Source organism: Myxine glutinosa, chromosome 4 (assembly GCF_964187855.1).
Source record: "Myxine glutinosa chromosome 4, kmMyxGlut1.1, whole genome shotgun sequence".
Taxonomy (NCBI): domain Eukaryota; kingdom Metazoa; phylum Chordata; class Myxini; order Myxiniformes; family Myxinidae; genus Myxine; species Myxine glutinosa.
The window spans coordinates 91,172,317-91,188,702 of NC_136264.1; the positions used below are offsets into that span (position 1 = coordinate 91,172,317).

Below are 16,386 nucleotides of genomic sequence, written 5' to 3' on the forward strand. Positions count from 1 at the left end.
GTGACAGGTTTTGCGGTTGATTCCGAAGATAATCATTGGAGTGCCGTTACATCTCGAGAACGGACCGTTGGCCATTTTGCCTCGCGCTGGATTTCGCATCGCTCTCGGCTCTTCACCTTGCTTCAAACATTCCACCGCATCCAGACGTTAACCTGGTGTGTGTGTGTAACGTGGATTTTGAGTGGGAATTTGCGGTTCGCCGTAAGGGGAGCCGTTGAACATCCATACCCGAAGGTGTGATTTCCCAGTCACCTCTTGAGGACACCTTTGCCTATCTTTGGCAGTGTGACTGTCAACCGAGCGGGATTCTAGTCTCGATACAACATCGTTCTGACGATCACTGGAGCGTGGATCGACTTTGGCTTGAAGCCGGGACAGAGACATTGGGAATGTTATTTTCGCTCACTTGGAGCACAGTGAGTTATATTGTATGAAACTGATGGTACCATCATAGGAATGATATATTGGTTGTACAATTGATGAATATTGTTATTGTACTGTTATTCTTGTGTGACCTTAATACAATACTTGTTTGTTGGTAACAATTGGTGTGGTTTCACCATTGATCTTTGACACACAGAATAACACATCTTTCTGCCGTGACTCCTCACGGGGCTCGGAGGTACAACGTGACCGGGGTTTGGGGAGGAGCACGTAACATCACTTAAACGATAACAATAATAGTGCATGGACCCGAAAATGCTTACAGTGGATGAAAACCACAACAACGGAAGTGACGAATCCGTAACACATGTTGTGCTTTATTATTATTTAAATTGTTGTGTTAAATATTTTGCATGGAGATTCATCCTTTTCCAGGATAGTTAGGACAATGGAGTTTAAAAAATAAAAGCATCAAAAAATCTCCGTGCGATATCATCAGCACATTAGATGGTATTCATGGAATACTTACCCTGTGCAGTCAACTTGGTGTGAGCCAACTCTGCTGTTTTTGAAGGTTTTTTTTTTTCTTTGATCCAATATGGCTGCCAGACCACGTGAGCACTTGCATCATAAATTTATATTCTCTATAATTGTTGCATAGATCACACAATAAATTTCAAACTGATTAGACCAAGCATTGTCCCTCTCAAATTATGACATAATTACGGCATCAATGACGTCATCGTTAACAATACATATTACATATTTCCCATGCGAAGTTCTTTACAATGAGCCATATTTCAATTTTTTTCATTAAGCGGTTTTGGAGATATAGAGGTACAACGTTTTTCACTTTTTCCAAGATTGCACCTGTACCACGTGACCTATGACGTCATCATTATCATTTAAATAATCTACAAGAGGAAGCGCTCCGGTGAAGATTTCGTGTCCATCACTCCAACAGTTGCAGAGAAAAATAATTCATACTGATAGGATCAAGCGTTGTACTTGTCGAATTATGACGTCATAACGAAGGCACCGATGACATCACAAACATATGTTATTCCCCATGGGGAGTAGTTGACAATGAGCCATGTTTTAATTTTTTTCCATTGAGTGGTTTCAGAGATATGGAGGTGCAAAGTTTTCCCAAGATGGCGCCTGTACAACGTGACCTATGATGCCATAATTATCATTAAAATATTCTACAGGAGGAGGTGCTCCTGTGGTGAAAATTTCATGTCAATTGGACCAAGAAATCCAGAGAAAAAAAAAATTCATACTGATCAAATAACGTGTTGTACTTGTTTGTCGAATTATGACGTCATAATTAAGGCATCAATGACATCATTAAACTATCTTATTCCCCAAGGGGAGTACTTCACAATGAGCCTGTTCCAATTTTTTCCATCGAGTGGTTTGGGAGATATAGAGGTGTAACGTTTTTCCAAGATGATGTCCGTACCACGTGACCTATGATGTCATAATAATGAAGAAAAAATTATACAGGCAGAGGCGCTCCTATAGTAAAATTTTGTGTCAATCAGACCAACGGTTGCTGAGAAAATGAATTTTTAAAATCTGAAAACGCGGTACACATACGGCACACGTACGCAACCGAATGCCTAACCCTGCTTTTCGCATCACGAGCACAGGGTAATAACTGCTCAGCTGTCTGGGCTGTGGTCCCACCGGAGACGGTTTTTGTTACGGCGTTTGCTGTGAAGTGCGGCTTTTTGACCCAGTACACCTGGAAATTGAGGTTCCTGTTGCCTTTTATCCCACAGACGTTTGAACAGCAGTAACCTGCTCTGTGACTGCCAGCTGCAATGGCTGACTCCTTGGTTAGCCCAGCAGGGTGTGGGGCAAAGCGTGCACATAATCTGTGGACATCCCACTTGGCTTCGTGGTCACCCGGTGTATATGGTGTCTCCAGAACACTTTGTGTGTGGTTAGTATGGGATAAACAACGTTGATGTGATTTGGTGAAGTTTTTGTGTACCGTGTTGCACTTGTGGTGCTGCTCTTGACATCTGCATTCTCTGAGCTATCACTGATCGACCATCAGCTTGGTCCATCTCACAAGCATATGTACTGCCAATCTAGATCTCATCTGCAGAAGCATCCTGTACACAGTACTCCTAATCTTTTTCTCCACCATAATTATTTCCTGGTATCTGTGGCTCGCTCTATCCCTGTATTAAATCAGGCTTGTGTATATTTGTAAGCCCTATATACGTTTCCCATCTGAGCACTTACTTATTACTGTGACAATGCTGAACTCCGATGTCACATGTTGACTCGTCTATTTTTCGACTAATTTATATGTAATGCATGTTGATGTACATATGTGTCCTGAGCTTGCATGTGGTGTACAGCATGTACATTGTACAAACTCTTACATCACCCAAGGAGAATTGTATGCATGTCTTAGTTCATCAGGAAGAGCCATGGTGTTACTCTGTTCTCCTTTAAATTTTATCCATGATTGCAGCAAATATGCTATCATTATGTGTCACAATATTTCCTTCCCACTCACTTTGTAGAGAACCTCACTAAGCCACGCATCATAGTGCAACCAGAAACGCAGAGTGCCCTGAGAGGCAGCGACGTCTCTTTCATGTGTTCTGCACTAACGCCGCTGGATTCAACCCTCACCTTCCTCTGGCGCAAGGACAACCTGCCATTATCCTCGGTAACTCCAGCTTGATTTGCTTGTCTTGCTTTTATTGATCCTTGCCTATAACATCTGCGTATTGGTTTGTGACTTGTGGTCTAGGCACTCGCCCTTCACTCAGTCGCTTCTGTTTGGTGGAGAGCTTTCTACTTATGGGTGACTTTTTGGCAACGTTTTGAGTGCTGTGTTTTGTTCTCTTACCTTGCCTCTGCAGTCCGAAGGTGAGGTGCATACCCAGGAGGGGAAACATCCAGAGGCAGGAGCCTCACACGATGAGGTGACCTCTGAACTAAGGCTGCCTGCCGTTGACTTTACGCATGAGGGCCGCTACCAGTGCCTGGCTTCCAATGCGCTGGGAACCGCATACTCTGACAAAGCCAGACTCACTGTCAGTGGTATGGACATTTGGAAATTCCTTCCTCGCATGAATCTCTGTCACTGCTGCGGCCTCTCCGAAAGTTATTCAGTTATTTCTTTATTTTTTAATCTGTCTGTTCATTGGAGATGTTGAAGAAGAGGTATGGCCTTAAAATGCATGTTGTTGTTGGATATGTTCAGAACTGAATTCACATGGTACATAGTCATTTAGCATGAGCTACCTTACTATGCCTATAATGTAAGTACCTATAAGGTTTTCATCTTGCTATAATTCACCAAATGTCCGTCCGTCTGTCTGTCTGTCTGCCCGTTCGAAGGTACTGCAAAAACGGCTGAACCGATCGCAGCAATATTTTGGGTGGGTAATCCTCGGACCCCCTGGAGTAAAATAGGCTATATTGTTTTCCCAAGTTTTCCAATTTTCCAATTTTCCAGTTTTTCCAAACACGATGGAATAATATTTACCGAGATGAACAGTGATGTGGCTTTTGTTGAAATTCTACGTACCAGAAGAGAGTAGATCGACTCCTGACGAACTCCTCCTATATAAACGTGCGGCTCCGAAATAACACGGCAGCGTGTGCAAAGCGACTGAGAAACAGGTGTAGCAGCCACTTCCGTGTTACAGATTCGGCGCGCACTCTTCACACATAAACGTGCGACTGAGAAAGACGTGTAGCGGCCGCTTCCGTTTTGCAGAATTCAATCTTTTTTTAAAAATGTGCGCCATGTACTGTTTAGATTTTGATGATTTGCGTGTGATATGATTCAACGGATGTTTATATGAATCGTTTAAAATATAAAAAAGCCTTCAATTTCTGATATTTTGCCTTTTCATTTATGCCTCCAAATTGAAGCCCTGCCCGTAGGGCGGGTATCATTGCTAGTTTGAATAATTTACAAAGCAATCCAAACCTTCCTCTTTTCTTCATATCAAATGGAATGAAAATAAAAGCATTGAACTGCACACGTCCAATATGATGTCTCTGGGTACTATAATTGTCCAGTGTGATTAGAATCCACCAGATCAAAACCCCTGGCAACCATGGACAAGGATTTATTTCCTTCCTTGCTATTGCGCTATCTCCTCCTCCCATCAGTTTTCCCATCATTCACAAAAACGCCGACGGACCAGAGCTTGCGTGTAGGCATGACTGCCCGCCTCGAGTGTGCGGCTGCTGGTCACCCGGCTCCGCAGGTTGCCTGGCAGAAAGATGGTGGCACGGACTTCCCTGCAGCTCGTGAGCGCCGCATGCATGTCATGCCAACCGACGATGTGTTCTTCATTGTGGGCCTCAAGCCTGCAGATGCTGGCGTGTACACGTGCACTGCCCAAAATGCTGCCGGATCTATTACAGCAAACGCTACACTCGCAGTGCTTGGTGGGTCACTCATTCACCTCAACACATAACTACAACCTCCTCCTTTAATCTAAAATAACTTGTTAGGAGAAATGTGTTGGCCCAAAGTTCGGAGTCATTGGGAGAAAGATACACCCTAAACCTTTGCTTCTTGTCTGCCAGTTGTTGGTATGGTGACATTGCAGTCCCGGTGTGTCATTGTACAAAACCTTGGTTATGATTTTGGTATTCATGTGGGGATGACCTTCCTTGAATCCACACCCAGAAACTCCATGGTTTGTACGGCCTTTGCGTGATCGTACGGTGGTCGTGGGTGAGACTGCAGTGCTGCATTGTATTGCGGCCGGCAGCCCCCCACCTCGCCTCACATGGAGCCGCAGAAATGAGCCCCTCACCCTGACTGAGCGGCATTTCTTTGCTGCAGACAATCAACTGTTGGTCATCGTGAACGCCAGTCCTGAAGACTCTGGAAGGCAAGACATGCCCCCAATCCCAGACGTGCCAGACATCTGCTGATTGGCAGATTTTTCACTTTCTCTCCTTCAATATCCATAGCTTATGAAAATTCAATAGAACAATTTTGTATTGGGACGTGAAACATTTGCCCCCTGATTGTAATAGAGTACCCCACACCCCACGACAGGGGTATGGGGTTTCGGTGGCTCTTGTCACTTAACTATTACCCTGAGTGTTCTGGGATCATTCGGCAGTCTTCGTCTGGTACTGACAGTCTTTCACTGTGTACACCACTTTGCAGTTACACGTGTGAGCTTTCCAACACATTGGGGACAGAGCGTGGCCGTCTACACCTGTCCGTGGTCCGTTCGCCAGACTGCCAGGTGCCCCCTGAACCTCAAGTGGCTGGCGTGGCAACAAGTTCCAGTGACCAAGCAACAACAGTTGGTGTTGTTGTAATCGTGGTGGTGTGCTGTGTCGTGGGTACCTCTGTGGTCTGGGTCATCATAATTTACCACACACGCCGGCGTGGTGAGGCCTACAGTGTGTCAAACACAGGTAGGGACCATCTTTGTGCCAATATGTTTGTTCCTTTAGCATTGGTTAAAGTTCTTGTTTTATTGCTAATTTGTACTTCATTCAACAAACAAAAATATACACGGTGTGGTTTTACCTCTTGTGTTTGGCAGATGACACCCTGGTGCCACCCGATGTGCCCAGCTACTTATCCTCACAGGGTACATTGGCAGAGCGCCCTGAAGGAAGTGGTCGATCTGAAAGCGGTAGCAGTAATCAGCTGACCTCTAGCCCTGGGGTCCATCCACCTGTGTTGGAAGATCCTGGTATTTCCCCTCACCCGACCATCACAAATACAAATGTTGTGCCAGAAGATGTGACACAGCGAAGCTTGTTGTGACACCGCAGATTGTTGTGACGTATACTGAAAGTGGCAGAAATGTTGATGAACTGTGTGTGAATGCGCGGTTGTGATTCTCCATATTAAAATCTCGCCCATTTCCCACCCCCACCCCCGCCGCTCCCCCCACTTCCCTCCAACACCCCCCCCCCCCCCCCCACCCTAATATTTCCTTTACAAATTAGACATGATCTCCTCTCCAGGTGTTGGGGTCCCTCCTGAAGTTGCCCCACTCTGTGCAGAGTGCTGCCAACGCTCAGTGGGTGGTGGTGAGTCAATGACAGATGAGGTGTCTTCAAAAATCTCGTCGGTTGTTGGCTCAAGTCCTGAGTTTGCCATGACAACGCATGCCGGCCACGTGGCCACACCATACCCCAGCAATCACGACCGGCCTAATGGTAAGTTATAAGCAATGAAAATGTTTTTGCTGTGTTCTTTGCTCCCATATCTATCAGGTGATTGTAAATACAGCTTTTGTGTAAAGATGCTGATTTTGGTGACGGTGGGGTTTTGGGGGGAGGTCAGGGGGCATTTCTATTTGCAGCAAGACTATTATGAGCATTTCTTTGATTTTTTTTTTTTGAAATATAAATTGGTTCAGTGAATGAGTGTGATCATTGTGAATGTTTCTCTTTGTATTCTACACTCGTCCTGGTGGCAGAGTTGCTCTCTTTTTAAAAAAAAACTATTCCTCACTCTCCCTGCACTGCCCTCTCTCCTCTACACCCCCAAGAGTAATTACCTCTAGCTACGGCTTCTTCTCCGCTCCCACCTTTTGTTCATATGTGTTCTGTACCGTCCACCAAACAGTGGTGACTCAATTTACATCTCGCTGTCCGACAACATGGACCAACTTCTATCCACTCATCCCAACTCTCTCTTCCTCATATGTGACGATTTCAACTGTCATCATGCCAGCTGGCTGGGTGTGGGTACCACTCGCACCTGCCAAGGCACCTCAGCAAAGGACTTCCGCGACTCATTGGGACTGACACAATCTGTCAATTTCCCGACCCGGATCACTGTCAATGCTACATCTTCTCTTCTGGACTTGGTTATGACTAACTTCCTTGCAAATGTCTGCTGTTCTTCTTCTGCTCCAATCGGTTCATCTGATTATTTGCTTGTTGAAGTGGACATCTCTCTGGCCATTCTCAGAGAGTTTCCTCAGTGTCGACGAGTCTGGCATTTCACTCAGGCCGACTGGCATGGTCTTCAGGCAGCCATCAATCATCTGGACTGGTCTCCCATCTCTACTGCCTCTGCCATCAACTCATCCTGGGGATTCGTCCAAAGTAAATTGCTCTCTCTCATGCACAGTCACGTTTTCAGTTGTCATACCCTTCCTCCCATCCATGGTACATTGAATCTTTTGGTGAGGCAGTTGCCCTGAAACAACTTGCCTTTGGCTCATGGAAGGCAAATCCAACGGAAGCCAATCTCAGTTCCTTTCACAGAGCTCTGTACAAATGTGTGTCGCCTCTCAGGAGAGCCAGGAAACAATATCTCTCTTCTCTCAAGACTGCAAACCTGTCTCCCTCCTCCAAATCCTGTTGGCGTCTGGTCAAATCTGTTTCTGGTGTTTGTTCCTCTTCCAACCCCTCCCTTACCTCAAACGGCTACACAGCTGACTCTGCACGTGAAAAAGCCGAATGCCTCAACTCTGTATTTTCCTCAAAATCTTGTGTCCCAAACCCGTCTCGCCCTGTACCCACCTTATCCAGTTGTACTCAGCTGCTCCTGGACTCTGTGTCCTTCTCTCCTGACAAGGTGGAGAAGTTTCTGTCAAACCTTGACTGATTCTGCAACTGGACCAGACGGAATCAGGCACAGGTCCTAAAAACCTGCTTTGCCGATCTATCACACCCTCTCTCTGTTCTCTTCACCCTCTCTTATGCTCAAGGTAATCTGCCATCTGCTTGGAAATCAGCCAACATTACCGCTTTACACAAAAAAGGTGCAAAAACAGATCCTTGCAACTACAGACCAATAAGCCTGCTCCCAATCGTCAGCAAGGTCTTGGAATCCATCAACGCTTCTGACATTAAAATCCTCCCTCTTCTCCAATGGCTTGATCTCTGATTATCAATTTGGATTTAGACCAGGTCACTATACTTTGGACATGCTGCTTCTGCTGTCTCAACAATGGATGGAGGTTCTCAACACCAGACAAGCAATCAGAGCTGTCTCCCTTGACATATCTCGTGCCTTTCATACGGTCTGGCACCTTGCCCAGCTCACCAAACTCTCCTCTTATGGTATCCATGGAAACCTCCACACATGGCTTGCAAACTTTCTCTACTGTAGTAGTCAACAAGTGGTTCTAAATGGAATTCTCTTAAATCCTCTATGTCCAGGCTGGGGTTCCTCAAGGCATTGTTGTGGGCCCTGTGCTTTTTTCATCAATCCCTCTGACTCTATGGAAAATCCTCTTTATCTCTTTGCTGATGGCTCCACCCTCTGCCGCTCCATATTTGAACCCTCAGATCGGCAGTCTGCAGCCTCCTCACTCTCTGCAGACCTGGACAAAATCACAACTGGTCAATCAAGTGGAACATGTCTTTCAATCCTGACAAATCTCACTCACTATGTCTCTCTGGAAAAAAAGCCTTCTGGAAAACCCTCCAAGCTACTTTCTCAACAATCCTCCCAAATAAGTTTTGTTACTCAAGCTTTTGGGTAACCCTGGTGTTGGCTTAGCGGTTAGGGTGCCGGCTTGGGATCCAAGGGTCCTGGGTTCGAATCCCGGTCGATCGCTAAATTAACGCCAGGGGGGTTGACTCAGCCTGTCATCCTTCCGAGGTCGGCAAATTGAGTACCAGCTTGCTGGGATGAATGATCCCGGTGTGTACCCCGGTTTAGAATAGGTACACTGTATCCCTGCACATCGTAAGAGGCGACTAAGGGTTGGCGTCAGGAAGGGCATCCGGCCATAAAAACATTGCCTCAAGCAGGGAACCATGATTGTCATGGGGCCCGCAAGGCTAACCCCCGCTCCAGCGGGGAAAATGGCCTTAAAATGATCATTCATATTCATATATACTCAAGCTTTTGGGTCTCACTATCTGCCATGATTTTTCCTGGGAAAGCCACATTTCCAAGCTAGCCTCAAAAGACAGTCACTGACTGGGCATCCTCCATCATGCGAAGTCCTTGCTTGGCACTTCTGAGCTCCTCACCATTTACAAAGCTTTTATCTTCAGCTTTATGGAGTACTGCTCCACCCCTCTGGGCAGGGTGATTCATCAATGTGTGTTCCGTGCCTTGGATGGACATTAAACTGGCGTCCCGTCTGCTGGCATTCGTTCATGGATGTTAAAGATGACATGGTGTCCTTCACAAAGTGTAGGCGAGCTATTGCCGGCACCATTAAGAAATTACAAATTCCTACCTTAACCAGCAGCACAGCTGCACCTTCAGCGAATGATGCTATTCTGCAGCCTTGTGCTGCTTTTGTGAAGAAGAAGAAGAAGAAGAAAGAACATCTTGGTGACATTGAGCTTACGAATGACGAAGACATCAAAGCAAGTGACTTGGAATGGCTGAGTACCCATCCCAAAGATATATTTTTCACATCCGGTGCTTCATTAACTTCCAGAATAGTCTCCCGTTACTTTTTGCATTAATCAAACAAACTTTCCAACTGTGAAAAGGTGTTTTTGGTGAACAGATTTATTTTGTTTCCTTGCAGACCCCTAAAATGAGCCATAAACCATCACATGAAGAAAGCACTCCAACATCATGGATTCACCTTGACTAAATATTCTGTCAGGAAAATAAGCAAAGCAACACAAAAAGGCCTCACGGGTCGTTAATCTTCAAAAACCCAAAAATGCTCCATTTGTGTCCTCCACACTCCATGATATCTCATTGTGACTGATATTTCTGTGGAAAAGAAATACCAAAAACTAGAAAATAGAATGATGCAAATGTATCAATGGATATTCCTCCGCTCATGTCGGATGTCAACCCACTGTTGCATTTGATCTTCATTAAGGTTGCATGAAAATCTGAAGGTCACACAAGGGAGAGTTTGAGAGAGAAAAGAGACACATCGGATGCTTCTAAACTGGAGTTATGGTCTGCAAAAAGATTTTTCAATGGTCAGTTGATTTTTGACCTGCTGAATTCAAAATTTAATTTGGTCATCTTTGTATTCCACTCCATACTTCTGCCATGTTTGGTTGGAATCCCTCAGTTGTTTGCAAATTACTGTGGGAACAAAAAAAAAAAAACACAATAACGCCCGGACATATGGACAACCCGAAAACACACAATGCCTTTGGCTGTGGAAACCGACAACGACCACACTAAGAACATCTAGGTGGCACCATGTTTATGAATTATTATGACCTCGAAGCACACATGTCCCATAGTTTTATATGTAGGTAGCATCAAGATGCTACCACATTGGCATGACAAGTATGACCGTGTACCTTGAGAAACAGGTGAGGTTTCCTCAACTTCTCTATACTGTTGCTTTTTTGAGATTGAAGTCTATACCGATATTAAAGAGTGGCAATCATATGTGTAGGAAAATTGCATGCTCAGGGTTGCCCAGATAGCTCAGATGACAGAGCCTGGTATGGTTTTCCAGAGGACCTGGGTTCGAGTTCTGGTCTGGGCATGTAATTTTCCCACATACAGTGAGTGCATTCAGAAAATATTAAGACCCCTTCACTTTTTTCACATTTTGTTATATTGCAGCCTTATGCTGAAATCGTTTAAATTCATTTTTTCCCTCATCAATCTACACTCGATAACCCATAATGACAAAGAGAAAACAGGATTTTAGAATGTTTTGCAAATTTATTAAAAATAAAAAACTGAAATATCACATTGACGTAAGCATTCAGACCCTTTGCCATGACACTTGAAATTTATCTCAGGTGCCTCCCATGTCTCTTGATCATCTTTGAGATGTTTCTGCACCTTGATTGGAGTCAACCTGTGGTAAATTCAATTGATTGGGCATGATTTGGAAAGGCACACACCTGTCTATATATAAGGTCTCACAGCTGACAATGCATATCAGAACAAAAACCAAGCCATGAGGTCGAAGGAACTGCCTTCAGAACTCAGAGACAGGATTATGTCGAGGCACAGATCTGGGGAAGCCTACAAAAAGAATTCTGCTGCATTGAAGGTTCCCAAGAGCACAGTGGCCTCCATAATTCTTAAATGGAAGAAGTTTGGAACAACCAGGACCCTTCCTAGAGCTGGCCGCCCGGCCAAACTGAGCAATCGGGGGAGAAGGGCCTTGGTAAGAGAGGTGACCAAGAACCCGATGGTCACTCTGGCTGAGCTCCAGAGATCCTGTGTGGAGATGGGAGAAACTTCCAGAAGGACAACCATCACTGCAACACTCCACCGATCTGGGCTTTATGGCAGAGTGGCCAGACGGAAGCCTCTCCTCAGTGAAAGACACATGAAAGCCCGCTTTGAGTTTGCAAAAAAGCACCTAAAGGACTCTCAGACTGTGAGAAACAAGATTCTGTGGTCTGATGAAACAAAGATTGAACTGTTTGGCCTCAATTCTAAGCGTCATGTCTGGAGGAAACCAAGCACCGCTCATCACCTGCCCAATACCATCCCAACGGTGAAGCATGGTGGTGGCAGCATCATGCTGTGGGGATGTTTTTCAGCAGCAGGGACTGGGGGACTGGTCAGGGTTGAGGGAACAATGAACGGAGCAAAGTACAGAGATATCCCTAATGAAAACCTGAAACAGAGCGCTCAGGACCTCAGACTGGGCCGAAGGTTCACCTTCCAACAGGACAATGACCCGAAGCACACAGCCAAGACAACGCAGAAGTGGCTTAGGGACAACTCTGTGAAGGTCCTTGAGTGGCCCAGCCAGAGCCCTGACTTGAACCCAATCGAACATCTCTGGAGAGACCTGAAAATGGCTGTCCACCGACGGTCCCCATCCAACCCGACAGAGCTTTAGAGGATCTGCAGAGAAGAATGGCAGAAAATCTGCTAATCCAGGTGTGCAAAGCTTGTCACGTCATACCCAAGAAGACTCGAGGCTGTAATCACTGCCAAAGGTGCTTCAACGAAGTACTGAGTTAAGGGTCTGAATACTTATGTCAATGTGATATTTCAGTTTTTTATTTTTAATAAATTTGCAAAACTTTCTAAAATCAGGTTTTCTCTTTGTCATTATGGGGTATTAAGTGTAGATTGATGAGGGAAAAAATGAATTTAAACGATTTCAGCATAAGGCTGCAACATAACAAAATGTGAAAAAGTGAAGGGGTCTGAATACTTTCTGAATGCACTGTATATCAATTTAATTACTTAATCCTATTCATTAATCTAAAATAAATAATTATCATTGTTGGCTATGCTTGTAGTTATAGTCACAGTTGTACAATGGGACATGCTAATATCCATTTGTTTTTCCTTTGTAGGAGGAGAAGAACACTCCCTGCTTGTTGGACTTCAAAGTCAGAGCCAAGTGTAAGAAATGCAGGAAGTGCTTCCACCAGATGGGCTCAGAACACTACCTAAATCTCTTCTGTCCAATTCCCTTCACCTACAGCTCCAATGACCTCCTGCCCCTTCTACCCCCACCTCCTGGCCCCTTCTACCCCCACCTCCTGGCCCCTTCCAGAGAGAATGTGACTTCATTCAGTGCCACATCTCAAACCTAACAACTCGTCTTAGGTTTGCCTTCGTCGGTTCATTTTGTTCAAGCACTTGACTGGACAAGTCCCAGAGTGGGCCTGCTGGGCATTGCACTTTTTCTCCTTTAGTTTGGAGAGGTCCATGGCGTTTTATGGAACTTGTGGCTGCGAATGGTGTTTTTGGTACAGCGTCATGGGAGGTGGAGATTTCGTGCTTCCCATGATGGTTGTCGGTGAATATAGGTTTCAGCTGTCACTGCCTCGCCACTATCCATGTCATATTGGTACTTGTGAATTACCTTGAAAGGTACGACTGTGAGTGTGGTTTCGCTCTGCACATGAGCTCTTGAATACACTTGCCCCGTAACCGATAAACACGTTCGTGGGTGCACGATGCATGTGCTGCCATGGCTTTCCTTCATTTGGTGTGTCCACATCAAGACCCTGGAGACCTTGCTACACTTGACGGTACTCTGGAGCCCATCAAATGTCAATATGTGTGTCCCATCATGCTACTCATCATTTGTTGTGATAAACCCAGCCCAGCCATCCATTTGTGCTTGGAATTCAATGGGTTTTTTTGCAAAGTTGAACAGCAATACCCTCCTCAACCAAAGCCTTTATCCAGAAAGGATCATGTCATGAGCCATCCTTTTATATTAACTGTTGTTGTGATCAAGGATTTCCCAAATAGATTGTCTCTAACATGAGTTGTAATACTTTGCATTCTGACCTCACATTCTCATATCATCCGCTGCTGTTTGTGGGGATGCTAGCACCACATCTTCCACCTATAGAAGATCCTGATACATGAATACCTACCGCTTACTTGGATCAGCAATCTGTTGTGTGACATTTTCAGACTTTCCAAGTCAAGCAATGTCTCTGGTTAACGTTTGAGTGCGAGTTAGCTCGAGTTCCGGAACACTGCTGAGAAATGAAAACACGGTGCTCAGGTACGACTGGACTATTCCGTTAAGTGGGGAATTAAAAGGAAAGGTTAGCCTTGTTAACTGAGGCGTCCGGTACCAAGTGAAATTGGCCTAAATAACGTTGAAATTAGAAACGTGTCGAAGTATCTGGACCTGAAAAACGAATTAAGAGAACCTGTAGGTTGAGGAATGCCGACATCGTCGTGCCAGTGATAGCCAGAGCAACTAGAGTGAAAAAGCAGACCTTCACTGAGTTCCTGAGAAATATTGCAACGTAACCGAGAAATATTGCAACGAGCGAACTACAATTGGAAGATGTCTTGGGTTCACTGTCAAGCTTGAAAAACATCCTATTGGAACAAAGATAGGAGGATAGAATGAGCTCTGAAAACATCATGATTGGGTCCTCAAAACGTGATCCTAGTTGATGGAAGGGGACACTTTGGACCCTGGGAGAACTCTGACCCACTTCCTGATACCCACTCAAGGAGACTACAACCAACTGAGAAAGACTCTTTATCAGATTCCACTACCGGTTCAAGTTTGCATGCTGTTTTTAATTCGGATCACAAGGCCGGCTGGTCAAGCTTCCAGCCCGAGGTGCTGAGTATTCCTACAAGCGCAGTGTTGTTTTATTGTCTCCATTTGGTTTTTAATAGCCCATTGCTGGAGTCAACTCGAACCCATGGTCAGTCAATGAAAACCGTCTGCCTTTTATGACCTTTCAAGCCATCACCAGCAAGAAACAAAGCAGCCTTAGATTGAAAGTAACACTAACAACTCAGTACCGTTGTCAAATACAGCGTACCATCATAGGGGTGCAAGCGTGCATTGTAGCCACGTGCTCTCACTAGCTATGATGTCGATATGCTCTGTTTGTGACAAATTGTACAGTTTGTATTTGATGTGGTGGAAAGTTTTTCATGCTCTGCTGTTAAAGAGTGCATGTTTTACAGAGATTTTATTTTCATTGCCTTCATTTGTTCTTTTCGGATTTCACAGTCTATGAAATTTTACCTTAAGCTTTACAAAGTCTAAGAAGATGCACATTTCTTTTTATTATGGGGAGTTTATTTTGTTTTGTTTCAGTGTTGTTCATCAGATTCTGAAATAAAGTTTTATGGCTGAAGAGGATATAGCTGTAGCACAATGAATTGTGTTTGGGAAGTGGGGGCAGGTGGGCATGATGGATGGCGAATACAATTTTTTTTTCATACATCATCTCTATGAACTTTGATTTCTAAAGTAATGGAGTGGTTCATGTACTGATATTTGGGAAACAGAAAGGCTTTGATTGCAAACTTTTATATCGGGTGTGTAATGTGGTATAAATCTTACATCGTGTGAAGATTCCATCTGCACATTGCATATGCAGAAATGATAATTGGATTGGTCCATATAAAACTCACCCCCAGTAGCAGAGCACGGCGACTACATACAACCTGTTAGGGATGCACTGGGCCTACCCAGTACCCTCCACGAGTTCAGCTCTAAAAAGGAAAATTAATTCATGCAAACATATCAGGATAGCCTGCTAAAAGAAATAAAATGTTGATTTTTTTTACTTCTCTACTTTAGATTAATAAACAAAAACATCACAAATTACAAGTAGTCCAACATTAATTGTTGGGCCCATAAACCAACATCACCATGATAATTCACCAAATTACTATTGTTTGCTTCTAAAATTTCTACACAACATGTTTATGGTAATTACACAATGAGGACTCACATGAGAGTACAACGAATTATACAATCATAACAGCGATCTCCAGCTCAATGCCTGAAATGGTGCTTACTTTCCTGATGCAGAATAACATAAAAATATATATTTTCTCCAGGATATAGTGTTACATGCTCCTCCCCAAACCCCGGTCACGGTGTACCTCCGATCCCCGAGAGGAGTCACGGCAGAAAGATGTGTTATTCTGTGTGTCAAATATCAATGGTGAAACCACACCAATTGTTACCAACAAACAAGTATTGTATTAAGGTCACACAAGAATAACAGCACAATAATAATATTAATCAATTGTACAACCAATATATCATTCCTATGATGGTACCATCAGTTTCGTACAATATAACTCACTGTGCTCCAAGTGAGTGAAAATAACATTCCCAATGTCTCTGTCCCGGCATAAAGCCAAAGTCGATCCACGCTCCAGTGATCATCAGAACGATGTCTTATCGAGACCAGAATCCCGTTCGGTTGACAGTCACACTGCCAAAGATAGGCAAAGGTATCCTCAAGAGGCGACTGGGAAATCACACCTTCGGGTATGGACGTTCAACGGCGAACCACAAATTAACCTTCGGGTATGGACATTCAACGGCTCTCAGACGGCGAACCGCAAATTCCCACTCAAAATCCACGTTACACACACACACCAGATTAACGTCTGGATGGTTGTGAAAATGGTTGAAGCGAGGTGAAAAACCTGGAGCAATGCAAAATCAAGCGCGAGGCAAAATGGCCAACGGTCCGTTCTCGAGACGTAATGGCACTCCAATGATTCTCTTCGGAATCGACCGCAAAACCTGTCACGCAGGTTTATCTGTCACAGCGATAACAACTCTGTCGCAGGAATCCTTTTCCCAGGAAACCCCAAAGTTCGCTCGTGACTCCCATTCGCCAGCGTTTGCTCCA

The 16,386-nt window shown here is 44.5% G+C and overlaps 1 protein-coding gene across 2 annotated transcripts in view; it reads left to right on the plus strand.

Moving 5' to 3' along the window:
* The window catches only part of LOC137424981 (leucine-rich repeats and immunoglobulin-like domains protein 1), a 115,724-nt gene extending 100,854 nt beyond the window's left edge, over nt 1–14,870 (plus strand). Inside the window, exons 19-27 of one of the 2 annotated variants that reach the window (XM_068112922.2) lie at nt 2,172–2,335; nt 2,931–3,079; nt 3,276–3,456; nt 4,540–4,821; nt 5,066–5,273; nt 5,558–5,814; nt 5,946–6,098; nt 6,358–6,570; nt 12,589–14,870. In XM_068112922.2, coding sequence (XP_067969023.2) covers nt 2,172–2,335; nt 2,931–3,079; nt 3,276–3,456; nt 4,540–4,821; nt 5,066–5,273; nt 5,558–5,814; nt 5,946–6,098; nt 6,358–6,570; nt 12,589–12,641 — 1,660 coding nt within the window. In that variant the 3' untranslated portion in view covers nt 12,642–14,870. The remainder of the gene's footprint in view (nt 1–2,171; nt 2,336–2,930; nt 3,080–3,275; nt 3,457–4,539; nt 4,822–5,065; nt 5,274–5,557; nt 5,815–5,945; nt 6,099–6,357; nt 6,571–12,588) is intronic. The other variant, XM_068112923.2, reaches the window with a different exon arrangement.
* Nucleotides 14,871–16,386: the final 1,516 nt, after the last annotated feature.